The sequence below is a fragment of the Idiotropiscis lumnitzeri genome, chromosome 8 (genome assembly GCF_059441095.1).
Source record: "Idiotropiscis lumnitzeri isolate Australia: NSW breed Sydney's pygmy pipehorse chromosome 8, RoL_Ilum_1.0, whole genome shotgun sequence".
NCBI classification, from domain to species: Eukaryota; Metazoa; Chordata; class Actinopteri; order Syngnathiformes; family Syngnathidae; genus Idiotropiscis; species Idiotropiscis lumnitzeri.
This window is the reverse complement of record NC_142398.1, coordinates 6,957,211-6,984,002: the sequence shown is the minus strand read 5'-3', so window position 1 is coordinate 6,984,002 and position 26,792 is coordinate 6,957,211. Positions and strand designations below refer to the sequence as shown.

At 44.9% G+C, this 26,792-nt stretch overlaps 2 protein-coding genes across 4 annotated transcripts; one reads left to right on the top strand and one right to left on the bottom strand.

The window, feature by feature from the left end:
• Nucleotides 1-385: 385 nt before the first annotated feature.
• On the bottom strand, nucleotides 386-21,469 carry LOC148331895 (transmembrane anterior posterior transformation protein 1 homolog). Of its 2 annotated transcripts, none has more exons than XM_088303070.1 (14): nucleotides 21,293-21,469; nucleotides 20,809-20,939; nucleotides 11,021-11,139; nucleotides 10,216-10,399; nucleotides 9,994-10,129; nucleotides 9,107-9,204; nucleotides 8,825-8,894; nucleotides 8,647-8,727; nucleotides 6,779-6,888; nucleotides 5,149-5,208; nucleotides 4,552-4,620; nucleotides 4,398-4,474; nucleotides 4,113-4,288; nucleotides 386-3,446 (listed from the first exon to the last, which is right to left on the bottom strand). In XM_088303070.1, the coding sequence occupies exons 1-14, from the start codon at nucleotides 21,462-21,464 to the stop codon at nucleotides 3,181-3,183; spliced, it is 1,749 nt and encodes a 582-aa protein (XP_088159196.1). In that variant the 5' UTR covers nucleotides 21,465-21,469; the 3' UTR covers nucleotides 386-3,180. The 2 variants fall into 2 exon arrangements, with proteins under 2 accessions (XP_088159196.1, XP_088159197.1); XM_088303071.1 differs by having other exon boundaries at nucleotides 10,216-10,378.
• clrn2 (clarin 2) lies at nucleotides 12,245-26,625 on the top strand. 2 transcript variants are annotated; one of them, XM_088303072.1, is made up of 4 exons: nucleotides 12,245-12,380; nucleotides 22,551-22,911; nucleotides 25,504-25,683; nucleotides 26,090-26,625. In XM_088303072.1, exons 2-4 carry the CDS (start codon nucleotides 22,659-22,661, stop codon nucleotides 26,356-26,358), a joined length of 702 nt encoding a protein of 233 aa, XP_088159198.1. In that variant the 5' UTR covers nucleotides 12,245-12,380; nucleotides 22,551-22,658; the 3' UTR covers nucleotides 26,359-26,625. The 2 variants fall into 2 exon arrangements, with proteins under 2 accessions (XP_088159198.1, XP_088159199.1); XM_088303073.1 differs by lacking the exon at nucleotides 12,245-12,380 and adding an exon at nucleotides 22,389-22,447.
• The last annotated feature ends 167 nt before the right edge of the window (nucleotides 26,626-26,792 follow it).

Sequence of the window (26,792 nt, the reverse complement as noted above, 5' to 3'; positions counted from 1 at the left end):
CAAAATGCAATTGCACATTACAAACTCTTGTCCACTTCAACCTGTGAAAGTAGGAAAGCGTTCTGCACAATAGTTTGGATTTATTGACTTCAAACATGAGCTCTTGTGATCACCTCCACAAAAATAAAAAATACCATGCTGACCGATTCTCCACTTTCACAGGCTGAAACATGAGCACGAATGCAATAACAAGAACCCAATCTGGTCAAATTTCTGACATTTAGCTTGACTAAAGTTTTGTCAAGGGCGGGCCTGAAGGCGGCCATGGATGTTTATGTTTTTAGTGTCCCTTTAAAATACAACCACAACACCAAACACATCATTACATGACTACTCTGTCTGGGTAAAGTCATAAAATGCATTAAGATGTAACAACACCAGAAAGCATTATAAAACAAAACCTTTTATTCTTCTTCTGCGAAGATCACGTCTCACACACGCACTCACACACGCTAACTGAACAATAAGCAAATCAAGCTATCAGTAACGTTTGTTCACTCAAACAATCAAAGAGGCAGCACGTAAAAGATGAGATGGATGCATTTAGGTACAGTTAAAGTCTACACACCCACCCATTAAGGCCAGGTTTTTGTGATATAAAGAGGACCCCCGCTATTCATGGAGGGCAGGGACTAGGCTGGTCCCTGAATTGCAAAGCCATCCATGCTGTTTTTCCATTCGAAATGCGATAAGTGTTTTACATTAAAAATGGGTTTGGCTTCCCCAAAAGAAAATGAAAATAGTCGAAAAATAAAAACAAAACACAGTAAACATGAATCAGTGGGTGCCGAACCACGATTATGCAGGGATCCACATAAAAAAAAGAAAGAAAAAAAAAAACGAAACCAAGATAAATCACATTAAAAAAAATGCAGCAGTAATGTGACCTATGCTCAGCGCAACTCAATTTGAAGAAAATAAAGCATTTAAAGGGGAAAATGAAATATGTAAAGCCTATTTGATGAACTTTATTTGGTATTAACCAGAGGCACTTTACATAGTGGCAGGTGCGTGCTTATTCTCATTTAACATGAGTTTGAATGTGACTGGTTAACTCTGAACATAGCCCAGTTATGAGGGCGTGCAGACTTGTACTACCACATAATCTCACCGTTTGTTTTTACGTCATATCTCCAAAATATATTTTTTTCAGTTACGCTTCAAGTTACAATTTACAAAACTTTTTAAATGATTTATCTTGGTCTCGTTTTTTTTTTTTTTTTTTTTTAAATATCGCAAATACCTGTCACTTGAACAGGGGTGTGAAGACTTTTTATAGCCACTGTATATAAACCGAGGCAAGCATCAGAGGCGGAGTTGTTTGCTATTTAAAAATATCACATTAAATCAAATTCAGATGGAACTCAATTGGAATTGAACTATAGATGAAAGTGGCCTTTAAACATGATCTCATGCAATTATTACAAATACATCAGTACAAAACAATATAATGGTGACATCCTGCCAATGAGGATCAGCAGGATGGTATAAAAACATTTACAACCCAAAATGCATCACATTTTGACGGAATATAATATGTAGAATGAGTTGAAATCTATCGTGGCACACATCAATAATTTCTTGTTTCAGCCATTTTACCTGCAAGGCGTTCTTGATGTTTTGTTCTGAGATTATTTAAGAAGAAAATGAGCTAAAATGGATGCTCGTGCACATGACGGGAGGAAAATGTGGACAAATTTGGTCACAGTAATGATCTTTAAATGATTCGTGGGCAGCCTTATTAAAAATCATTCCCGCTATAATGCCAAAAGATTTTTAAAAAAATCAGTTGGTCTGTATTAAAAGCAGGAGTGTGCAACCTGTGGCTTCCGGACCATAAATGGCCATTAAAACTAACAAAACCACAGAGGGACTATTAGAAAAAGCCCCACAAATGCTGATCAAATATATAACATTTGATCGCATCACGTTGTTCCATAATTTACGATGGTCCTAAGAGCACTGTAAAAAATGTCTCCTGATAGGAAACACGGTTCTCCGTGCCTGGTGTAAACGGTGTATAGCTACACTCGTATTTTCAGTCATTAGCCTCTTTCACACATAGAAATCAGCCCCAAAACTGACACATCAGAGCAGTAGCCTTTCACATAGCAAAACAACATGGGGAGAGAGTTGAGTGTCAAGTGTTGAAGGAGAATATAATCCAAACCACATGCACAAATGTGCTCAACTAAATTAGTGGCTTTGTGATGAAATTTGGCTTCCATCAGTTCGCTTTTTGGTTCACACTCTTAGCTAGTAGTAAGCCTCGTTTTGTCCTAAATTTGTTCCGTAGTCCAGGGTTAATGAGTGAACGGTGCTCGTTTGCATGAGACAAAACCAGCCCCCCAAAAAACGTGTGGATTTTAACTGTGCTATAATTCTACTTGACCCAATAATGTTTTCTAGACACCTGAGCAGTCTTTTGAATAAGATTCTAAATCACAAGGGACCCTGAATGGAGCCCAGGAGCACGTCTGATACTGGGGAGGGATCAGAAGAGAAGGATTACAAGCCGAATGAACAGAGTTCATACATTGGAATGTCAGCATCAATGTTTGTTTGTACATGACCTGTGATTGGCCAGCAACCAGTCCAGGGTTTAAGAGCATTTTGGGCTCATCATTTTGAGGCATCAGTTATTTGCGCGTTTGCATTATACATCATTGGACTCAGTCACTATGTCCGCGAGTGATAACTGTTCCCTTTTAAACAAATGTACGACTTCAAAGGCAGAATAATGGCCGGCTTTTCCAGGCCGTGTGAAACTGGCTAATGACTCAGGAATATGTTTTTAAAAAAAAAAGAATGGCATCAGGTTTCCAGCTTGTTATGACGAGTCTACCACTTCAGATAAAAACCTCTAATTTGTTCACCATACAAAAAAATTTAGGAGACGATAAAATGAGTTCCTTCTTAAAACAATGGCCGACTGCGGATTGTGCTTAAAAACAAACACACAGTACAGTTGTAACCATTACAGCAACAGTTTCACATCTCCGGTTTCGGTGACTGCAGTCTCCATGCTGTCTTAAGCAGGTCGCGCAGCAACCGGCATCGGGTCCGGCGAGCCCTGTTGAACTTGTTGCACCGGCATGTAGTAACAGCTTAAAGCCTCTGCTGGTTTGTGTCTGTAATAAATTAATAAATACTGATCGGTTGCCGCCGCCCTTGTAGCGTTCAGTCGATGCGGTTGCCACAGATAGTGAAGCGATCGATCTCCAGCAAGTCTTTCTTAGGGGTTCGGCGAGCCAGCACCTCCTCGTCCAGGCCTGTGTCCGTGTTGATAATCTTGATGACGTCGTCCTCTTCGTCAGGTGTGGTGAGGAAGGTATCAGAGTCGCACTTGGGGAGCACAGCAGCAGGGAGAGCGGTGCTCTCTGCTACGTAGGCTGGTTGCGGACTGACTGACGCCAAGGGTATTCCGGCTTTGTCACTCATCGGTTCTGTGTGAAAAACTGTGGTGTTTAGTAACATTGGCAGTTCTAGGACTCACTCCCTATCCGCTATCTATTCGGGGCTGTAGCCACCTAAACAGAGAAGCTCAGACTTTGCTCTCCCAAGCCACTGCATCCAGCTCTCCCGGAGAAACGCTGGGTGTTCATAGCTCCCCCGAGAGACATAGCATCTCCAGCGTGTTAAGTTCTTCCACGGGGACTCATCCCGGTGGACCCTGCCCTGTCCTTGATGTCGACTGAAAATGACATTGCAGTTGCTCAGGGGTCAGGTGACAACCAATCATGAGCTTGAGAAAACTACTGAGCTGTGATTGGTCGTTACCGGAGCCCTGAGCGACTGTGATGTAATTTTCAGTCGAAAGAAAGTGACATAATGGGCGTCCTCTGAGATGGATAAGAACGGGTGGATTTTGCTGCTTAACTCAGCTTGCACAAATGTAATATTAATCAGAATGCCATTTTTGGACAAGTTTATGTGCATAGCACATATTACAGTAAAGAAAATTTTTGGGTCCACTTCCCCTTTATGTTTCATGGAAATCAGTGAAGGACAAAAACAAAGCTTTTTTTTTAAGTAAATAGTAGGAGTAGTCAAATATAATGCATTGCCTTCTATACAAGTCTTACTAAATGGCATTAAGGCGTTGATACTACCTTGCAGCGTCGTGGCAGTGTGAGGTGGCTTGGCGCGGTGGGCCCGGGAGTTGACGCGGCTGGAGATGGCCGAGGGTGGCGGGTCAAAGAGTTTCTCCTCCATATTTGCGTCCTTGACGAAGGCGCACGACGTACCCAGCAGGACGATGCTGTTGAGCACCTTCAAAGTGATCAGCCTGCTCACAAACAGATGACAATCGGGGTGAACGTGCCATTCTTAGAATACCCCCCCCCACACACAAAATAAAGAAAAAACGAAAATTAGGAATTAAAGTAGACGTTTACCCAAAACAGAAGAGCACCACACACATAAAGGAGAGCGAGCCCTGGATCTTCACTGAGCTGCTCACCACGCGGATCAACTGGGTAAAGAAGTGCATGCAATAAATCCTGCACTATTTATGACAAGAGATAAATATGTATGTATTAGGCAACTGACCAGCAGTGCTAGAGGAAGAGGAATGAAGCCCATTCTCCTGGATACAGAATCACTGTAGTCTGTATAAGCCTACATACACACACACACACACACATACAATGTAATCAACCATCTTCTGTATATTTCTTTACTTGAGTATGAACAATCCACCAGCCACAACACTAGGTATGTCTTCACTATAAAAAAAAAAACTGCTGAACATATCATGTGACTTGTGTGTCAACCCAACAGGAAAAAGTTGCTTCTTCATGACAGAAAATGACGTTGATAACATTGAGTATTATTTTTAACCCAGCTATTCTTTTTTTTTTTTTTTTTTTTTTTTTTCTAAGACTTTGTTGGATCAAAATCTTAAATCATCATGATGGCACTGAGTATAAATAACCTTGCATGGGCCCAATCCCACAGTGTTGGGTCAGTTATTGGGTTACTTATGACGCAGCAATTTTAAGAGTGTGTGGACGACTGAGTAAGAATTTCATTGCACTGAGGAAACATTTCTTCCTATTGTTTATATGGCAATATAATCAATTTACTTCATTTAAAACACACGCATGCATGTGCTCACACAAAATACAGTATGCTGCAACATCTCACGTTTTTCTGTCGACTGCTGACCAGGTCGAATGCGAGACTTGCTCGGTACTCCCCGTAAACCTGTGACGAAAATATATATATATATATATTAAAAAAATAAAGAGACATCAACTGTGCTTTGCATGAAGTTTAAAATCATATGCAGCATCCAATGACAAAATCATATCCATACAGTGGAACCTACAAAGTAGAAGACACAGTGGGTCCTGTGATGCTGCACTTATCAGCTGCACAAGCAATGTCATTTCTTAACTCTCTCTCGTATGAAGATATACATAACATTGTAAAATCAAACTAAAAATAGAATAAAATTTCCCATGTATTGAAGACAACAGATCCGTAATGGAGTGTTTTCAAGTGATGTTTTATAAATATTGGTGTGTCTACTGGAGATCTGCAACTAACCATTAAAAAAAAAAGATTAAACTACCATTTTGTAGATTAATCTATGAATTGGATGGAAAGACTGTTTTAGTTTCCATCCCTTTATTCAAAAACAGAATATTCCAAATTGACAGTGCAGAAAATGCACAAACATAAATAATGTTTCAGTTCCAGTAAAATGTCAGAAAATAGTCAAAAATGTTGATCGTTTTTTTTCCAAAATAAAAACAAATGCTTCATTTTGATTTGATATAAAGATAATTACTTTGCTTACGTGGATGGATACAGAAAAGATTACATTGAAAGTATCGGGAAAATCTTTAAAAATGTATCGGAATAATTGATTATCAAGAAATGATATGTGATAAATAGAATTGATAACAGGTGGCACACTGGATGACTGGTTAGCACGATGGGCTCACAGTTCAGAGGTGCGGGGTTTGATTCCGGCACTGGTCTTCCTATGTGGAGTTTGCATGTTCTACCCGTGCCTGCGCGGGTTTCCTCCCGATACTCCGAAACATGCATGATATGTCAATTGAACACTCTAAATTGTCCGGAGGTCTGAGTGTTAGCATGTATGGTTGTTTGTCTTTGCATGCCATGCGATTGGCTGGCAACAAGTACAGGGTGTACCCCGACTACTGCACGAAGACAGCCTCCGTGACCCTTGTAAGGAGAAGCAACTAAAATAATGATGAATGGATAACTTGATAACTTTTCAACAAAATGATTATTATAACTGGTCAACAACACCTTTCAAATCAGAGGTGCAAGTAAGCTTTTCAAGCCAAATCGTAGGTTCAGCAACAGGTGAATTTTTTTTCTGTGAAAATTTCATAGCTAAAAATAACCCCACGGGAAAATTTGTATTGTGCATGTTTTATTTAAAATCTATTAAAATCCTCATATGTTTGAAGAAAATTTAAAGACATTTTTTGAATCAGCGTCCAAAACGGGGACAAGTAAAGCAATCACTGATTAAAATTTATTTGATTAGTTGATGATTAATCGTTGCGCCTCTCATTCAGTGAGTATAGTTCGTGGATTTCAACATCATAGTATGGTGAAATCCGTGGTTAGTATGTCTGCCTCACAGTCGAGAAGTTCTGGGTTTCAATCTCGAGTTTGCTGAAGACTCTGACAACTATTTTACACGTCAGACCAGACACTGGTGATGACATCATCTAATTATTGTCGCGAAATGCTGCCATAGCACGGTTACTTCCGTTAGAAAGGCACTCACGTCGGCGCTGATGTCGTTGAATTTGGTGATGAAGGCGTGCTTGACCACGTCCACAGCCACCTCGGATGCAATCACCATGGCCACGTCGGGAAACAGCACCCACAGGTGGTCTGAGAAAAGAACAACAGTCCAATATTCCATTAAGTCCGATATTAGCTCTTAAAAGAAATAATGTGAACACATTAACACCTTACAATAAGGCAAAGATTATGACTTTCAAACATTCATTTCCCCATCCCAAAAAAAGTTTTAGAACCATTCACTATCCAGGACGCTCATCCTCACAAGGGTTGCGGTTGTACTGGAGCCTATCCCTTCTATCTTCGGGCAGTAGGCGGGCAACACCCTAACTAAGTTACCAGTCAATCGCAGGTTAAAAATATTGTAAAACCGTCATATGTTCTGGCTGTATTAATAATGCCTTTATTAGTCCCACAATGGGGAAATTCGAGATTCAAACCCAGGCCTCCTGGGGAGACTGGGTCCTGAACGCGGCGCCTTAGACCACTCGGCCATCCTGGCAGCCACGAGATTCGAACCCAGGCCTCCTGGGGAGACTGGGTCCGGAACGCGGCGCCTTAGACCACTCGGCCATCCTGGCAGCCAAAATTCGAGATTCGAACCCAGGCCTCCTGGGGAGACTGGGTCCTGAACGCGGCGCCTTAGACCACTCGGCCATCCTGGCAGCCTGAGATTCGAACCCAGGCCTCCTGGGGAGACTGGGTCCTGAACGCGGCGCCTTAGACCACTCGGCCATCCTGGCAGCCATTACATATCTTTATTGATGTGAGTGTAGGGCTGCCAAGATTAGTCGACTAATCACGATGACGTCAACGATCAAAATCATCGACAATTACTTTAAGTAGGCGACGAGTCGTTTATTTATATATTTATTTATTTGGTGCATTTCTTTTATCTTGAAACAGCCTCTTCTCACTCTTTTCCCCGCTGGCTGTATGACTGTCTAGGGCGCAGATGCGCTGTAATGTTAATCTGGGTCATCCGCAGCGTAAAGAGAACCATTGTGCGTAAAGCCGTGTCATGGCTACCTTGGCAACCGAGCTCTAAAGTTCTCAAACATCTAGAAAGGCCGCATGTTGTGGCTGATGACTGATTTCATTTCTGACACAGGGAAGGTAGCTTTAGTTAGTACACGCATGTTACAGAAGGTTTTTACCCATCCATTCATTATCTAAAGTGCTTCTCCTCACAAGGGTCGCGGGGGTGCGGGAGCATATCCCAGCTAACTTCGGACAGTAGACGGGATACATCCTGAACTGATTGTCAGCCACTCGTAGAGAAATTTTTTAATAAGCTAGAAATTCTGCTAACGTTGGGAACATCATGTGACCAAACTCAATGCAACAGATAAGTCGTGACGTCCACAATGCGAGCCTGAGCTCCCTTTGACATCGTTTTCATGTCAGTCGCCTAACAAGGATGAAAATGGGTGGATTAATCTGCTTGATTCTTATTCCACAAACACAATATTAATCACAGTACTGCTTATGTACATGTAGGGGCACATATGCGCAACATATAGCAAAGACAAATTTTGACTTGAATTCTCGTTTAATTATGATTAAGGCCTTAATTTTGGAAATGAAAAATTTCAAGGATCTCTTGACACCTTGTAAATGTCTGTATAGATTCAAAGACTTAAGCAGAAAAATGGGTCTTTTCCACCCATTAATTCATCAATTGTACGGCAATATTTTTTTGTTCATGTGCGGTATGTTTCTGTGATGTTTTTAAGAATAGAAATAAAATTTAAAAAAAGTAAAACTTCTTCACAACAACTTTTAGCATTAAATCCGACATATTAAGGCAACATTTTTCCGCTGGATGTCTTTGTATAATGTGCTTACCGGGATTCCAGGAGAACTGCTCCATGTTCCTCAGACAGACGATGAGCAGGAGAATGTAGTTCGTGAACCTCTCTTTTATGTCTGCGGGTGACAAACAACAAAAACACAAAATGAATCCTGGATTAACCTACTCCATAAATTCACCTTTTGGCTTTATTGTGTGCGTGAATCCACTCACCACTGTTTGACATCTGGAAAAGGTTGTTCTTCTCAAACTTCTTGAACACGCTTCCTTTGATTTCCACAAACTGATAGAAAAACAGATGGAACCTTGATTTTATATTCACTGGCCACAATATAAGGTATGTTATCTCAATGAATCGCCAGCTGTGTCATCCACTTGAAGAAAATGAAACACCTCTTCCCAAATACAATGACACTTTAATAATTTCCATCAGGAACAAAAACTACACAGGGAAAGTTAGGTGTGAATGGGAAAAAAATTAGTGATACTACTCACGTTGTTGGACATCATGATGGTAAGGAGCGACTTGTTGTGGGAGTTGAAGGCGACATTGAGCGTGGTGGCTTGGACCATGATGAGGATGGCGTGGAGAACTGAGATTAAACACGTTGAGGAGGAAATTGAACGTTACACTGGTGAACAAACAAATAGAAAGGATGTGCCCCCCCCATCCAATCACTGAATCAGAAATTGAGATAAGTCATGCGATTTTTAGTACAGCGGTATCGCCCGAAAAAGATGTTTTATTTATTTTAATAGAGTCGTATTAGTGAAACTAAAATAAATAAAGGCGGCACGGTGGCCGACTGGTTTGCACGGTAGCCTCACAGTGAGAGACAGCATCGGGCGTGGGTTCAATCCCGGCTCCGGCCATCCTGTGTGGAGTTTGCATGTTCTCCCTTTGCTTGGGTGGGTTTCCTCCGGGTACTCCGGTTTCCTCCCACATTCCAAAAACATGCATGGCAGGTCGATTGAACACTCTAAATTGCCCCTAGGTACGAGTGTGAGTGCGGATGGTTCTTCGTCTCTGTGTGCCTTGCGATTGGCTGGCAACCAGTTCAAGGTGTCCCCCGCCTACCGAAGATAGCTGGGATAGATTCCAGCACCCCACGCGACCCTTGTGAGGAGAAGCGGTACAGAAGATGGATGGATGGAAAATAATTAAATCATTTAGTTAGGCCTTGTCCAACAGAAATATAAAATGAGTTGACACCATTTCGCAGCATCGCATTGCAAATTGACGTGTAAAATAATTAAATACATACTAATAAATCCTCTAGAATTCTGCTTTCATATTGAATATGATGGAGAACCAGCATCATGTGTTCCTAATATTTTGTCCCGGAGATCAGATGGTCAGAGAGACGTATCGCAAAGGATACAGACATAGAGCACAGCCATGAGGAAGTGGGGGATGACGCCTATGTGCGCCCGCTTCTTCTCTTTAGGCTCCGTGGCAGTCCAGTACAGCGCGTCCAGGATGTCCTGGCCGAATGACGAGAAGAGGCGGTCGGCCACCTGCCCAAAACAGAGTGGGAAAGAGATGAAGAGAATGAGGCTCGTCGCCACCAAGAAGATGATCCTTGCCATCCATCTGGGAGTACCTCAAGCATGTTGTAGATGATGTAGAGCTTGATGACGGACTGGCCTCGGATGAGGTGGTACATCATGGCGTAGTCTACGTAGCTCATCATGGAATAACACAGGACCATGATGAAGCCTTTCAGGACATCGCACACCTGGGCCGGTTGCAGGAGGCGCCCACCACTAGAGCACAAGGAAGAAAGGCTTGATTTTCATCAAGCCTCATTTTATATATTTGTTGCAACAACACTAAATTTTTTTTTTATTTTAACTTTACAGGCACCGTAGGAGGAGGGATGGGCAAATGTTTGTGCTAACTGACAAATAGGTCACTTCATTTGCAGATGAGGTTAAACTTGCAATATTATCATCATCATTATTATTATTATTAATATGATTATTATTATTATTATTATTATTATTGACAATAATAATAATTTTGCGCTTAGTCCTCGGCACCTCCAGCAGCATGCGGTCCGCAGACCTGAAGAAAACGTCACGCTCTGCCCAACTTTCCACCACGACTAAACAATGTTCTTTTGTCCATAAATCTGTGATAAGTAAGCCTCTGCATAACGTTGTATCCTCACTAACGTTAAATAAAACAAAAAAGAAAATAAATACAGATGAACGTACAACAAGGAATAACTATTAACGTTTTTAGTCTGTCTCAGAAAATATTTGAAATGCATCAATTTGCCGGAGATTAAGATAAATAAATAAATGACAACACCACCACTACCTACTTTAGTGGATGTGTAACTCTACTTGATTCTTATATGAAGGAAAAAAAAATTCTGTTTCCAAGGTCACATTTTTTCTTACCCAAGACCACAGCATGGCAGTGTGAGAAGCTGCAGGAGCGCCAGCAGCACTCTGAGGGGCAACAACGTGAAGACGTAGAGGAAGGCATCCAAGCAGAGGAAGAAGCCAAATGTCATCAACTAAAGAAAAAAGACCAAGTGGGAAACAATTGTAAATTTGAACCAAACACTATAAAGTGCAAGTGCTGTGTTGCTACCAAGAATTGCGGTGCAATATGCTGCCTGGCATCAGCACGTCCGATCGGAAAGATAGATTTCTTGTTTTTTTTTTTCAATATTATTATTTGTGGCTAAATAATTCAACACTGTCAAACTGCTCTCTACTCAGCCTGAAGTATCGGTACACATTGAAGGAGTCTTCATCGAGCTGTAGCTCATGAACAAAAGTAAACACCCCCAGATCCTGCTGTGCTATTACAATCAGATAAAAGAGTCCTCTTTCCCCAGGGCTCACTTTTTGGACAGTGACTATTCCATACCACCGAACTGCAGTATAGGTCCAAACCAGCAGAAAAAGATGCCTGGCTACTTCCTGTTGCATTACTGAGCAACCAGTGGTAAATTCGGGCAAGCTTGTGCTGTGCCACAGTGGTCCCTGTTGTTCAATATTTATGATCCGCAATCTTTAGTGTGTGGTCAACACATGATTTTTTTTTTTTCCAAATGAAGATGGCATACAGTGCGTTGGTGTGTTCAATGACCCTCTTGATATTTTGGCATTTTTTCTAATTTTATTTTACCATACTGCTTTCACCGTCTCTGTTATTGATTTATTGCTATTTAATGTTATACTCTATGGAAAGTTGTTTGTTACAGCTGCAGCTGTAAATGTGCTGTACAAATACGATTGTATTGTAACACAGACTTGGGCCAACCAGAACAGTTTGCCAAGCATCTCCAATTTCATCCTACTACCACTAGAAATACTGCTGTCTTATATTTTCCAGCAGTCCTGATGCCCTGTTGTACATTAGTGCCTCTCACAGGTTAGACCGACTACTACGACAGACATCGTTTTGGTGTGTGCGACATCCCATATCGTTCCTGGCAGGCAAAAATGCCTTGTGTACAAATGGGCTATATGCTACAGACCTCCATCCAAAACGATATAGGTAGCCACCTCATTTCCAACCTGTCTATATCCAAGTGAAATGGCTGTTGTTAGAAAGGTTCCTAGGTTGAATGTCGCCATCGATTGTGTGCTTGTTGTGTGATTGAAGTCGCGTCGGTGCCGAGCTCTCGCGAGAAGCGCCCGCATACGGGTTACTGGCAAATGCCTGTAGCGCAGCAATTGTCAGCCGACCACCACTAGTATGTGACGTGTTCGATGCCTCAGTGTCTGTGTGCGTTCCTGACCGCAAGTGAGTACACTAGTGTATTTATTTGTTTACAGCGTTCATTCTTCGCGCCGCTGTGCATCGTCATGTCTACTCCCGTCTAGTCTGTATGTCGTCGTGCGTCGCCGCCATGTTTCTTGCCGTGCGCCGTCGCCGAGCTGCCTTTGAAGTTCGCCGCGTCATTGAATATGTGCCTTTCGCTCGGTGTGTGAATGCCTAAATGTTCCCCGCGGTGTGCTAGTTATATACAAGGAGGTTGTGCTCCACTAAAGCGCGCTCCTTTGTATAGTTTTATATAGTTTATACACCTAGGTGCGTCAGGTCTGCTGCAACCTAGGTAGTACGTCTGCTGGAACCTAGGTAGTACGCAATCCCTATGGCCGCCGCCATTGTGCGCCGTCCACGGCCGTAGTTGGCAACTGTTTGATGCAGTTGATGTCTCATTTGAGCTTATGTAATTGCGCATGCAAATACAGTTTATAGCTGCTGTTTGTTGAGTTGAGCTATATATTTATGTGATGTTTCTTTTGTTACAGAACCACACGCACACACGCGCTCACTGTTTGCCTCACATGCTCACTGCTTGCCACCCGCTCATTGCTTCATGAGCTCACTGCCACAAGCTCACTACCCCATGTGCGCTTGCACACTAGCCCACACGCTCGCGAGCTCACATGCATATTAAAGCTGCCAACCCACATCTTGGACTCATCCTTGTGTTCTGACCGACACCCAGGGGTGAAAAGAGCATACCCCCATTGAACCAAATCACCTATACAGTCCACCCCTAGGCTCTCCAACATTGTGGTCCTTCGAGCCGGATGCTCTCTTTACCCTTGATCAAATTGGAGTTTGTCAAGGTCAGCAGTCAGCCGTTGCGCCGCCAATCCCAGCAGTTGAGCGCGCAGCCCGGCCACCCTCATCTAGCTTCCTCTTCCACTGCGTCACAGCACTACAAGTGGAGTCATAGCTTCTCACCAAAGCATCCAGCTGCTACGGCGCCACCGCCAAAACTCCAGCATCAGCCTGCGTACCAACCCTCACCGTTTAGGGCTACACCTTATGCCGCAGCTTATGCACCTCAGCAGCCTCCGAACCTCCACCCGCCTGCGCACTCACAGCATCTACCTCCTAGATGTCCATCCTATGCTGCAATCTGTACTCCTCAACAGTCAACGTACTTGCCAGCACCCACACAGCAAAGCTACGGGACGCCAGGACAAGGCTGGGAGACTCCAGCTCCACGGCACCAGGATCCACCCGCCACCACTGAACAGAGCTACAAAGGGCCACGCCCCTCCATACCCTACTTCAGCCACCGTGATCCATGTGAGTTTGCACTCTTGAAGATGGCTTTGGAGAACCTCTTACCAGTGGGAGGGACAGAGCTCTTCAATTACCAAATCCTGGTTGATCATCTGAAATTAGAAGAGGCCAAGTTGATTGCAGATTCCAACATCAACTCACCTACGCCTTACACAGACACCATGTTAGCCCTCAACGAGAAGTTTGGTCAGCCCCACCAAATAGCCCTCAAGAAAATTGCAAGTGTCCTCGACTCACCCGATGTTCGTCGTGGTGACACCGCAGCCTTCGAACGGTTCGCCCTTCATGTCCACGCATTGGTCGGTCTCCTGAGGACGTTGGGCACCGCCGGCGACGTCGAACTCCGCTGTGCCTCTCATGTGGTGAGACTGCTCAGCAAACTACCCCCAGAGCAGCGAGCAGACTTCCGTCGGTCCACCTTCCGACAAGCAGGCAACATTCCCACTCTGCTTGACCTGGCCCAGTGGCTCAAATATGAATCGTGGTGTCTGGACTTCGATGAGCCAACAGCATCCAAAGGGGCAAAGGAGAAGCAAGCATCCAAGTTCGAGAGCCGCCAAAGACAGCGAACTGTTGCCGTTCTCCACGGCGCCAAGAGCACAGAGAACAGCGCACCGGTGAGGGACTCACCAAGGAAGAAGGGGAGGCCCAAGCCCTACTGCCCTTTCTGCGAGAATGAAGAGCACTTTCTTAGTCAATGCGCCAAAGTAACCAACCTGAGCAGAGAAGAACTCACAGATTGGATAAAGAACAACAAGAGGTGCTGGCGCTGTGCAAGGCATCACCAAGCAGCCCAGTGTGATCTGAAAAAGCCCTGCAGCCTGTGTCGAAGAAAGCATCTACAGGTCCTTCATGAAGTCAACAACAGACAACACAGACCTTCGAACAGCGATACCAGTCAGCAAGTGAGCCCCACTACTGAAGTCCTGTACGTCGACCGCCCCCGAGAGGGAAACAGGGTCTTACTGAAGGTCGCTCAAGTGCTTCTTCATCACGGCAACCGCACCATAACTACCTATGCCATCCTGGATGACGGGTCAGAGAGGACAATGCTCCTGTCAGCAGCTGCCCGGGACCTGGGCATCCGAGGCACGAGGGAGGACCTCCCACTGCGAACCATTCGACAGGATGTTCAGACTCTCCGTGGCTCGACGGTGTCTTTCCGCATCTCTCCCGCTGCTGACCCCAAGACCAGTTTCAAAGTCTCCAAAGCCTTCACTGCAATGCGCCTTGGTCTGGCAGACCAGTCCTACCCGATGGATCGACTCCAACGGAGGTACCCTCATTTGGTTGGGTTACCCATCAAGCCCTTTCACAATGCCAGGCCACTGCTGCTTATTGGGTCCGACCACCCACACCTGATTACTGCTGTCGAGCCAATCAGACGGGGCACTCCAGGCGGACCAGTAGCTCTCCGTACCAGATTAGGCTGGGTCCTCCAGGGTCATCCAGGACCCCTTACGTCCACAAGAGTGTTTGTTGACATCAGTATCCCCAGTCGATACAGAACTGTTTAGACGCGTCGAAAGACTCTGGCAACTCGACACTCTTCCCTACAGAAGCGAGAAGATCGTGACGAGGTCAGAGCAGGATCAAGCAGCCGTGGCCCTGCTCGAAGAAAAGACCATCCGCTTAGAGGTGCACGGGATCCTTCGCTATGCCACCCCCCTTCTGCGTAAACGAGACATGCCTATTCTCCGCGCCCCTAAAGAAGCCGTCATCCCGAGTCTGCGGAGCACAGAACGTCGACTGGCTAAAGATCCAGAGCGTGCCAAGGTCTATGGCCTCGAGATCCAGAAGCTGGTGGATGCAGGCTCCGTCTCCAAGTTAAGCCATCAAGAAGTTAACCAAGAGGGAGAAGAGTGGTATATTCCGCACCACATGGTGAGCCATCGCGGCAAGAACAGAATCGTCTTCAACTGCTCTTATCAGTATAGAGGCCAGAGCCTGAACGGTTCACTGCTTCCTGGACCCACTCTCGGAGCATCGCTTTTGGGAGTGCTGCTGCGCTTCAGGGAACACGCTGTCGCCCTTACTGCAGACATTAAGGGGATGTTCCATCAAATCGGCCTACTCCCTGCTGACCGTTCCCTTCTTCGGTTCGTCTGGCGTGACATGACCAAAGGTGACCCTCCAGAAGTGTACGAGTGGCAAGTTCTTCCCTTTGGCACCACTTGTAGCCCCTGCTGCGCTACGTTCACCCTGCAACGCCATGTAGCCGAACATAGCCAACCAGAAGACGACGTGAGGTTCTCCATTGAGAGATGTTTTTATGTGGACAACCTCCTGCAGAGTCTTCCTACTCCTCAGGAAGCCAGTCGTCTGGTGGACAGACTCCGGACGCTCCTAGCTGCTGGCGGATTCGACCTACGGCAGTGGGCAAGTAACATGCCGAGCGTTGTCGAACACCTACCCAAGCAGGCAAGATCAGACAGCTTTGAGCTCCATCTTCCCCACAACCAGGCAGACTCCCCTGAATCCACGCTAGGACTCAGCTGGCACTGTCATACGGACACTATGAGTTACCAACACCGACATATCGAATATGGCGCGCCAACGCTGCGGAACATCTACCGCGTCTTAGTCAGTCAGTACGACCCCTTAGGGTTCCTGATCCCATACACCACTCGAGCCAAGATGCTTGTCCGACGCCTCTGGGAGAAGCACAGAGGCTGGGATGATCCTCTCCTCCCCCAAGATCACCTACAAGCATGGAACAGCTGGGAAGAAGAGTTAGGGTTCCTCCCTCAAGTCACCCTACCAAGAGCCTACCTACCTGCCGAGGTAGATTCGTCAAGTGTCACCCATGAAGTTCACGTGTTCTCGGATGCTTCCGAACAAGCATACAGATCAGTGGCATACCTGAGAACAAGCGACAAGCACGGGCAAGTCCACCTGTCTTTCCTTCTTGCACGCTCAAGAGTTGCACCCAAGCGTCTCCTCTCTATGCCCAGATTGGAGCTGTGCGGAGCTGTCACAGGAGCCCAACTAGCCAAGCTTGTCAGGAGGGAGCTCACGCTGAAGATTACCCAGACAATCCTGTGGACTGATTCCACCACGGTTCTGACATGGCTGCAGTCGGAGTCCTGCCGTTTAAGGTCTTTGTTGGCACTAGAGTGGCAGAGATCCAGGAACTCACCAGCCCTGATGCCTGGCGATATGTAGACTCAGAGAGGAATCCTGCGGATGATATCACAAGGGGCAAGAAACTGCTAGACCTTGTGAAGCCCAACCGATGGAGCCAAGGACCTTCATTCCTTCTCCAACCCCCAGAAGATTGGCCAGTCCGGCCTACTCTTGATAAAGACGACGATACCTCAGAGCTAAGGAGGTCTGCCTTCTGTGGAGTCACGACAATCCCCGTCAGCACCGCAGATGCGACGAGATATGACACCTGGAAGGACTTGTTACACGCTACAGTGCAGGAGCTGCAGGGGGCGGCAGATCAGAGCAGCGGTCATACTGCTGAAGATTACCGCAGGGCAGAGATCCTCATCCTCAAGCGATCCCAACGTGACAGCTTCCCAGACGAGCTGAGGCTCCTGAAGGCTGGCAAGCCTGTCTCATCCAGCAGCCGCCTACTCACCTTGTCTCCTGAGATGGATGAAGAGGAGGTCATTCGTGTTGGAGGTAGGCTTCGTCACGCTGAAGATGTAGACCAGATAGCCGTTCATCCTATCGTGCTGGATCCCAGCCACCCCTCCACTAGACTCCTTATTCAAGACTTCGACAGCCGTCTGCATCACCCCGGACCAGAGAGAGTGTTCGCGGAGATACAGCGCTCCTACTGGATCCTGCGTGGCCGTGAAGCAGTACGCCGCTATCAACATACCTGCACAGAATGTCGACGCTGGAAGGCTAGACCTGCTGTCCCCAAGATGGCGGACCTACCACCTGCTCGGCTACGCCTCTTCAAGCCAGCCTTCTTTTCCACTGGAATGGTGGGAAGACGCACGGAGAAGAGGTGGGGCATCATATTCAAGTGCCTCACCACCAGAGGCGTTCACTTAGACCTTCTGAACACGATCGACGCCGACTCGTTCCTGATGGCCCTCTGGCGGTTCATTGCACGCCGAGGGACACCCGCTGAGCTGTATTCGGACCAGGGAACCAACTTCCGAGGAGCAGAAAGAGAGCTGCGAGAGGCGTTCGCTACCCTGTCCCCAGATCTACAGCAACAGCTTGCCAAGCAGAAAATCAGCTTCCACTTCAACCCACCAGCTGCACCCCACTTCGGAGGGACGTGGGAAAGGGAGATACGTTCAGTGAAGGCAGCCTTGTACACCACGGTGGGAGCCCAGCCAGTCCCAGAGGAAGTACTAAGGACCGTACTGCTTGAAGTGGAAGGGATCCTCAATTCGAAGCCACTAGGATACGTCTCATCCAGCCTCAATGACCTCGATCCTGTGACACCCAACGTCCTGCTGATGGGGCGGCCGGATGGATCATTACCCCAGATTGTGTATCCAGAGACTGACCTGCTGAGCCGTCGCCACTGGAGACACTCCCAAGTTCTGGCGAACCACTTCTGGTCCAGCTTCCTGCGTAACTACCTACCAAACCTGCAGACACGACAGAAGTGGCAATCCACCAGAGCCGATATCGTCGAGGGCGCTGTCGTGATGCTGGTGGACCCCCAGCTGCCAAGAGCGATGTGGCCTGTGGGCCATGTCACCCAAGTCCATCCCAGCGCTGATGGACACGTCCGCTCTGTTGATGTGCAGATCGGCGAGCGCAACTACACCAGACCAGTGGCCAGGTTGGTCGTTCTGCCAGCTCTCCCGGCTGGTGATGAGGACGTCGCTACAATCAAGACCAGCCTGCTGTGAGACATTCGAGACTCCATCACCTTTCTTAGGAGCGAATGTACTTCGAACATTTGGGGGCGGCTGTTAGAAAGGTTCCTAGGTTGAATGTCGCCATCGATTGTGTGCTTGTTGTGTGATTGAAGTCGCGTCGGTGCCGAGCTCTCGCGAGAAGCGCCCGCATACGGGTTACTGGCAAATGCCTGTAGCGCAGCAATTGTCAGCCGACCACCACTAGTATGTGACGTGTTCGATGCCTCAGTGTCTGTGTGGGTTCCTGACCGCAAGTGAGTACACTAGTGTATTTATTTGTTTACAGCGTTCATTCTTCGCGCCGCTGTGCATCATCATGTCTACTCCCGTCTAGTCTGTATGTCGTCGTGCGTCGCCGCCATGTTTCTTGCCCTGCGCCGTCGCCGAGCTGCCTTTGAAGTTTGCCGCGTCATTGAATATGTGCCTTTCGCTCGGTGTGTGAATGCCTAAATGTTCCCCGCGGTGTGCTAGTTATATACAAGGAGGTTGTGCTCCACTAAAGCGCGCTCCTTTGTATAGTTTTATATAGTTTATACACCTAGGTGCGTCAGGTCTGCTGCAACCTAGGTAGTACGTCTGCTGTAACCTAGGTAGTACGCAATCCCTATGGCCGCCGCCATTGTGCGCCGTCCACGGCCGTAGTTGGCAACTGTTTGATGCAGTTGATGTCTCATTTGAGCTTATGTAATTGCGCATGCAAATACAGTTTATAGCTGCTGTTTGTTGAGTTGAGCTATATATTTATGTGATGTTTCTTTTGTTACAGAACCACACGCACACACGCGCTCACTGTTTGCCTCACATGCTCACTGCTTGCCACCCGCTCATTGCTTCATGAGCTCACTGCCACAAGCTCACTACCCCATGTGCGCTTGCACACTAGCCCACACGCTCGCGAGCTCACATGCATTCCTGCATGCCTGAGCCCATCACCTCATTCCCATCTGTGCCTATGTTTTGTCCGCCTGTTGCCTGTGCTGTTACATGTTATGTGAAGATACACTATTAAAGCTGCCAACCCACATCTTGGACTCATCCTTGTGTTCTGACCGACACCCAGGGGTGAAAAGAGCATACCCCCATTGAACCAAATCACCTATACAGTCCACCCCTAGGCTCTCCAACAGCTGTACTTCACACGATCGCTGCTTGATTTACCTCCTTTTACTTTCACTGACTTAAGTTGAATAATTCAAGTGAATTCCTTCGCGTCATCATCAAAGAAGGACAAAGGATGTAAGCTATACGTATGTAATTATATTCAAAATTATGAAGGTAAGTGAGCATCCCGCTTGTTGTAGTCATGGTCAGTTAGGACATCGTCTTGGTCAAGTGAGGCTGTGCTGCTCTCTTCATCAGGAGCTCTTGGTTTTCCGTCCCAAATACTTGCTCTTGAAGTGGAGAGAGAGTAATTGTTCCACTCAAACAAACACAGGGACAGCTCCTGTTAAATCTGATTTTGGCTCCCGCATGTCTTCTTTTATAAAACGCCGGTTACACACCTGACTGTTGCATGTAATTTCAAAATTGACCCTCCGGATGGCGACAATCCACCATTGTCGAGTTATCTCATCCAATGGAAATCCCAAAAAACTAACTGCACTATTGAATTTAGCCGAAACCTGACATGAAGGCACACAGCAATGTTGAGCATAAGCGCTCATTGTTCACTGGTACTTGAATTTTATCATTCTTATTTACAAGTATCATAACTAACTGATATGTTGTCATCAGTACAACTCTCAAGCTATGGCACAACAGTGATCCGGAAGTAGTTGGGCTACCTAGTTTATTGGGGGGGCGGAGGTTCCGCCTCTTCTGTGGCATGTACCTTATATATTCAATTATCTGATTTTTTTTTATTTATTTTTGTTTTACACATGAACAAGTTTAAAGCATTGAAAATAGCTTGACAACAAATTTCTTAACGCTCTTGTTTGTGCAACTGTCTGAGAAGTGTTGTAACACTCGCCTCTTTCCTCAAATAATTGTTCCCTCAAGATTGAAAGTCGGGGTGTGATTTAGTCAGAGAGAGAGAGAGAGAGACCTTTCAAAAATGGTTTGACGATTATGTACCACAGACAAATTTACCTTTATGAATAAATAATGGCATTTTGTCCGGTCAGTGATACTGAGAAGTGGACAGTTGTTTATTTTGATTTTGCAAGAATTACGTCCACACGTCACACAAACTGCAGAGAGTCATTAATTTCACCGATTGGCATTTACACAAAATAATACACAACGCGATTCTACAGGTGTTCACTATAGATTAAGTTTTGGCTCACCTTCTCCAGCTCCTTGGGGATGCGGAGGCAGGTGTAGACCTTCTCCCTGCGCTCAGTGTACTTGGCCTCGTTGTGCTCCAGGAAGTAGCCCCTGGTCAGCTCGGTAATTACAAACCTGACCAGGGACAGATCTGCACAGACAAAACATGCCCCATCGAGTCAATGTCATTGCAAGACAAGGGTTGCACATTTTTACATTGCACAACAAGCTGGTGGGCACCCTGGACAGACAATTTTCAATACAATGTCAATGTGCCATGTTGTTGACAGTCAGGTCGCGTATTGTAATTACTGTATAACCAACGGGATGCTAAAATGACAATAAAAGATCTGGGTCCACATCTCCAAAGAACGTTACCCGTTAACCGTAAACTAGAGTCGGGTTCCCCTCCGGATCATCCCCCGCGACAACAACAGACCCTCCGGCTGCTTGCTATTGCTGTCAAATTGGGGGGGGCTAGCCTAGCCGGACTTGCTTTACTACCTGACAGGTTGCGTTTCTTCCCTTTCCCGCTGCCATTTTTGTCGCTGAACCGCAGGTTATCTGTGCCACCGTCCTTCCACTTGCCCCTCACTGTCCCCGACGTCCTCCCACCGCTCCCCCTGTCCTCCTTCTCGGGATCGTCCGCCAGACTCGTCGACTGCGAGTCCGCCATCTTTGAGCGACACTGCACGGTGCGCGCATCCTGGGAGACTAACGTCGTGCGTCACGTGGTGATGTCATCGCGCACATGGTGACGCACGGTACTTGCCCGCAGAAGTTTAGAAGCCTCCAGTCCATGGTTTACTTTTTTAACTGAAATTGTTATACTGTTGCATGTCTGTTATTTTTAAAGGTTCAATAAAGCTGTTTTTTTAAATCCTCCATTCCAGTATCAAATATATTTTTTTAGTTTTATCTTTTTTACTACAGCTCAACTTTTTATTTTGAGTTTTTTAAGTGAAGTATTTTTATGATACGACGAATCTGAGAATTTGGAGATAAAAAATGAAAAACGAAACTCACGCGGTAGCGTAGCTTTGTTTATGGACGATTTTATCTTTTTTTTAGCTTCATTCTTAATATGCTCGCAAAGGAAGTGAAGCTACGGTGGCTGGTAATTGCAAAACAAATGAACAAACTGTGAAAAACTTTTTCATTGAATGATTTGTTTAATTAAATCAATATTTATGAATCATAACCATGTTTAATATTCTGAATAATTAGTATGCAATGTAATGAACTCTAAAGACTGCCGTTCTACCTGGTTATTTTGAACAAACCAATTAAATAGTTACTTATAATGAAAAAACGTGTTTAATGTGTAAAATATTTAGCAATTTTATATTATATTAATTACAATAAAGCAATGCTTACATGAGTGAAATGAATAAAAGCGTTGAATATACTTTTCATTGTAATAAGTTTTGATTTTCTTATTTAAGATAGATAGATAGATAGATAGATCCCCTGGGGATGTGAGCAATACACTGGTAACCTTTAGGATTCTTCAAGTGAACGCAATTACCCTCGGGTGTATGGTTTTTATCTCGGCGCCATGCCTAAAGGTCACCAATTAGACACTTCCCAAAGGCAATTTGCTATTTATTGCCTCGGATGAAGAGCAGCACGGGCCAGGCAGGATAGAGTTTCACCCCAGTAAGGGATCCCTTTGACCGCCATAGATTCGGTTTCTCCCTCCCTAGTTACGAGCGTGCCAACACCTCTCCTTTTATGACCACTATTCCTTTTTCTATTTCAGCCCGCCGGATAAACTGATGCAGGAGGTGGTCGGCGGCGCTCGGCTGCGGTCGCTGCCCGGCGCGGTGTTCCCTCTCCCGGGGCGACACTCAGGGCTAGTTGTCCTAGAATGCCGTCTCTGTGGAAACGGATAAGCTTCTCGGCGGCCTCGGTGCTCTGCATCGGATCCGTGGCCCTCCTGCTCGTGGCCCTGTCCACGGAACGGTGGGTCACCGGGCGCATCCTGTGCAAAACCGGCGTTGACATCGTCAATGCATCCCACCTGGAGCTGGAGTTGTTCACCGGGGACGTTTACTACGGTCTGTTCCGCGGAGGCAAGACCAAGAAGTGCGGGCTTGGGACCAGGCACTCCAAAATCCACAGTAGGCTAAGAAGCTTTCAAGCAGGGGTGCATGCGTGTCAAACTTCGGGGTCTAATTTCTGTCACATTTGGTGATTGATACGAACATGCGTCAGAGAATTAATGGATGGTTAAATTAAACTATTTTAACAATCGAGTAATAGTTTAGAGCCATTGTTTAATTTAAAATTGTACAAATCCTCTAATTTCTGCCTCTCAACGGTATATTTAATTCTCTGATTTTGATACTCCTACATGAAAGGGGACTAATTATCTTTTTTAAATCAAAATAAGACATTTATTAAAATCTGCTTTACTTTGGAAAACAATCTCCAAACCAGAAACAGTTTAAAAAAAGCTTAGTGAGTACAATATCAATCCCCCGTGTATGATATTGCTTAATTGTTGTTTAACTGTTCCTTTTTTATCACTAAACAATACAAAATAAACAAAATTAACTGTTGTATCCATCCAAAACACCCATCCATCCATCATCCGAGCGGCTTCTCCTCACAGGGTCTGGGGGGTGCTGTAGCCTATCCCAGCTGACCATGGGCAGTAGGCGGGGTACACCCTCAACAAGCCATCCGCACTCACTATAACACCTAAGAGCAATTTAGAGAGTTCAATCAACCTATCACCATATGCATGTTTTTGGAATGTGGGAGGAAACCAGGGAATCAGGGGAAAACCCACGCAGGGACATGCAAACTCCACACAGGAAGGCCGGAGCCGGAACCTAACCCTGCACCTCTGTACTGTGAGGCCATCATACCAACCAGTTGCCCACTGTGCCGCCCGGTTAATAAACAATGCAAAAGTACATTTTATCTGATTATTCAATTAATTTCTGGACTAATGGATAGAATAATCTAGTCTAAAATATTTGATACGTATACCAAGGGTCTTCAGTCCTGTTGCCAGATGTTCTCCGTCCAGCCTGTTTTCCATGTCTCCCTGTTGCAATACATCTGATTCAAATTATCAAAATCATTATCCAGCTTCTGTAGCCCTTGCTATCTGATCTTTTTAGTCTGATGAGTTGTACCAGGGAGAAATGGAAAACAGGCAAGTTTGCATGTTCTCCGCATGCCTGCGTGGGTTTCCTCCGGGTACTCCGGTTTCCTCCCACATTCCAAAAACATGCATGATAGGTTGATTGAACACTCTAAATTGGCCCTAGGTATGAGTGCCAGCACGGATGGTTGTTTGTCTTTGTGTGCTCGGCTGCCAACCAGTTCAGGTTGTCCCCCGACTACTGCCAGAACACAGCTGGGATGGGCTCCAGCAAGCCCGCGATCCTCGTGAGGAGAAGAGGAACAGATAATAGATCTGAGATAAAATATTCTGAAGGATTTTTCCAACATTAATTTGACCTATCACACATACTCCTCAATTATGAAACAAAATCAAGTCTTTTTGAGAAGGAATGTAAAAATAAACAACTAAGATAATGCAGTGCACACCCTCTTATAAATGGAGACCTGGCTTTGTACTGAAATCAACATTTATATTCAGGGTAGTCAGCATACACATGCCCCTATTTGAAGGGTCTCTCATTAACACCAAATGCATTTCATCTGGTCTAGTAAGCAATTTTATTGAAAGTATAACCGATTGTGTGTGTGTGCACCAAGGGGATTTTAGCACACAAAAACTAATGAAATAACTAAAACTAAAATAGAAAAAACATTTACATTATTGAATGATTTAGAAGAATGAAAATGAAACTGAAACCAAAACTACAGTCTACAAAAGTAACTAAAACTAACTATAATTGTACGGAAAATGTGCTTTGTTTTCATCGCTGGCAAATAATTTAATACACAAGCCTTTGGGGTTGAAAGCATTTCTTTTTATATTAACGGGATGGCCGTTTCCCAGAAGAAGAGAAGATCAAACGGTCATCTGCGAGTTGTAGTCCTCTTAATGTTTGTCACACAGAATTGACGTCATCGAGCAGCAGCTAATGAAAAAGAGCCAGTAAATGATGCCGCTACTCGGACGAGTTTGTGTGTGACGTTGGCTTGAATGGCTCACCTGCTCTTGACATTTAGCTCAGCCTCAAATGCAACGCTAGGTAAAAAGTACCTTTCTTTTTTGCTTCATACATGATAAAAATATTTACAGTATATAAAAAAATGGAAAAACTGTACACCCAAGTTTAATACTTCTCCACAGGAATTCAACACACAAATCAACTTTTAAAGTTGGCCACAAGGCAAATAAGGCATCTTTATTAGCTTTGGAGGCCATATGCACGGCACTTATTGTGATTCAAAGTCTGTGGAATGTTAAACCGTAAACTTTATCCTGAGTTATCAAAATGTTTTGAAATAATATTTTAGTTGAATTTTTGCTGCACAATACTTTATCTTTTTTTTTTCTTTTTTTAAAATCTTGAACATATGCAAAACTTTTTTTGAATTGAAAACTAATGCTAAAACTAACTAGAACACAACTAAAACTGTTTTGGGGAAAAAAACTAATAAAAACTAACAAACCCACCCTAAAAACTAATTAAAACCTACTAAAAAAAAAGGAAAACAAAACAAAATAAAAACTAATTATAATTAAAATTCCCAAACTATAATAATCCTGGTGTGTACTGTAGTCTTCCCAAAGCTGGTGCGCACACTCAATGGCGGTCTTCACGTGATGGTGATCCTCTTCCTGCTGGCGGCCGTATTCTTCGCACTGGTCAGTCTGTCCTTCAGCATTTACAACGCACGCAAGGTCCCCTACCAGAGCATCAAGGGTCACAAGGGACTCTACCTGTGGAATGTTATCGCCGGTATGTCATCTTGGCATTGTTTTCCGTGTTCATGTGACAGCTGTTTTGAATGGTTGCTTCTGGCTGAGTAAAATTTGTGAAGTGTATCTGTACATTCACATGCGCATCCTTCCAACCTAGTGAAAATATTTGAATATATATAGGAACTATGTTGAAGTAAGTCTAGGAGCTTCACTAGTTTTGTTTTGCTGCCAGATTCGGGAGACTCTATAGGCAATTATAAACCATTACAAGGGTAACAATTATGCTTATTGCTTGTGTCTGTCAAAAAGATACACTTGAAAAAAGAATTGCATATTCAATCACAATCGCAACATTGAGGGAAAAAATATCACAAATCATGTAGTTTTTCAAAATCTTCCAGCCATTCTTTATCCCAAAACATCTTCTCCTGTTGTGTCACCAGCTGTGTTGGGAACCCTGGCCGCCGTCTGCTTCCTGGCCGCCGTGAGGCACCACAGCCTCACCGAGCGCGTGGTCAACTACCGGGAGAACCTCTTTGCTTTGGTCGTCCTGGATGATGAGCTTGACTGGTCCTTCTGGCTGAGCGTGGCCAGTGTGACCACTCACCTGGCCGTGTGTGGCGTGGTCGCCATAAGCCGAATTAAGCTGCCGAAAGCGGAGGTCAAGATGCCAGAGCATCCAACCATCTCGTCGATGGACCTGCTCTACTGACAGTTGAAGTAAAGATGGTGCCAGTGATTGTTTGCATTTGGGAAACTTGCAGAGTTGGCTTTATGTTACATGAGAACAGGATCTGATTTCCTCATGTAGTTTGTGGAGACTGACTATGAAAGGATCACATTCATGATCTGAATACTAAAACATGAAAATAATAGCCAATATTAATGCTTATGATCACATAATTACATGAGATAGAAAATAAAACAAAGCACTTTTTTTGTCTAGTTTTGCACATTGTTCATGTATTGATACTGTAAGTGTAAAGCACATTTGTTTTATATGCATGAATCCATCCTCCCATTTTCCAAACTGCTGTATCTTTTATTTAATGAGGCTATTCCTCCTATTAGGCCTCTGTGTATCTGATAAAAGAAATACGTTCATTGGGTTTGTTGTTGTTAGTTTAGTGACTTAAATTGGCTGAT

What these genes read in the sequence shown, in the direction of transcription:
- clrn2 (XM_088303072.1), top strand. Translation starts at nt 22,659, where the DNA reads ATGCCGTCTCTGTGGAAACGGATAAGCTTCTCGGCGGCCTCGGTGCTC. An exon ending in CAGGCACTCCAAAATCCACA is followed by an intron (nt 22,912 to 25,503) that starts GTAGGCTAAGAA and finishes TGTGTACTGTAG; the next exon opens with TCTTCCCAAAGCTGGTGCGC. An exon ending in CCTGTGGAATGTTATCGCCG is followed by an intron (nt 25,684 to 26,089) that starts GTATGTCATCTT and finishes TTGTGTCACCAG; the next exon opens with CTGTGTTGGGAACCCTGGCC.
- LOC148331895 (XM_088303070.1), bottom strand. Translation starts at nt 21,464, where the DNA reads ATGGCGGACTCGCAGTCGACGAGTCTGGCGGACGATCCCGAGAAGGAG. An exon ending in TCATCTACAACATGCTTGAG is followed by an intron (nt 10,130 to 10,215) that starts GTACTCCCAGAT and finishes TGTTTTGGGCAG; the next exon opens with GTGGCCGACCGCCTCTTCTC. An exon ending in TTTCCAGATGTCAAACAGTG is followed by an intron (nt 8,728 to 8,824) that starts GTGAGTGGATTC and finishes TGTCACCCGCAG; the next exon opens with ACATAAAAGAGAGGTTCACG.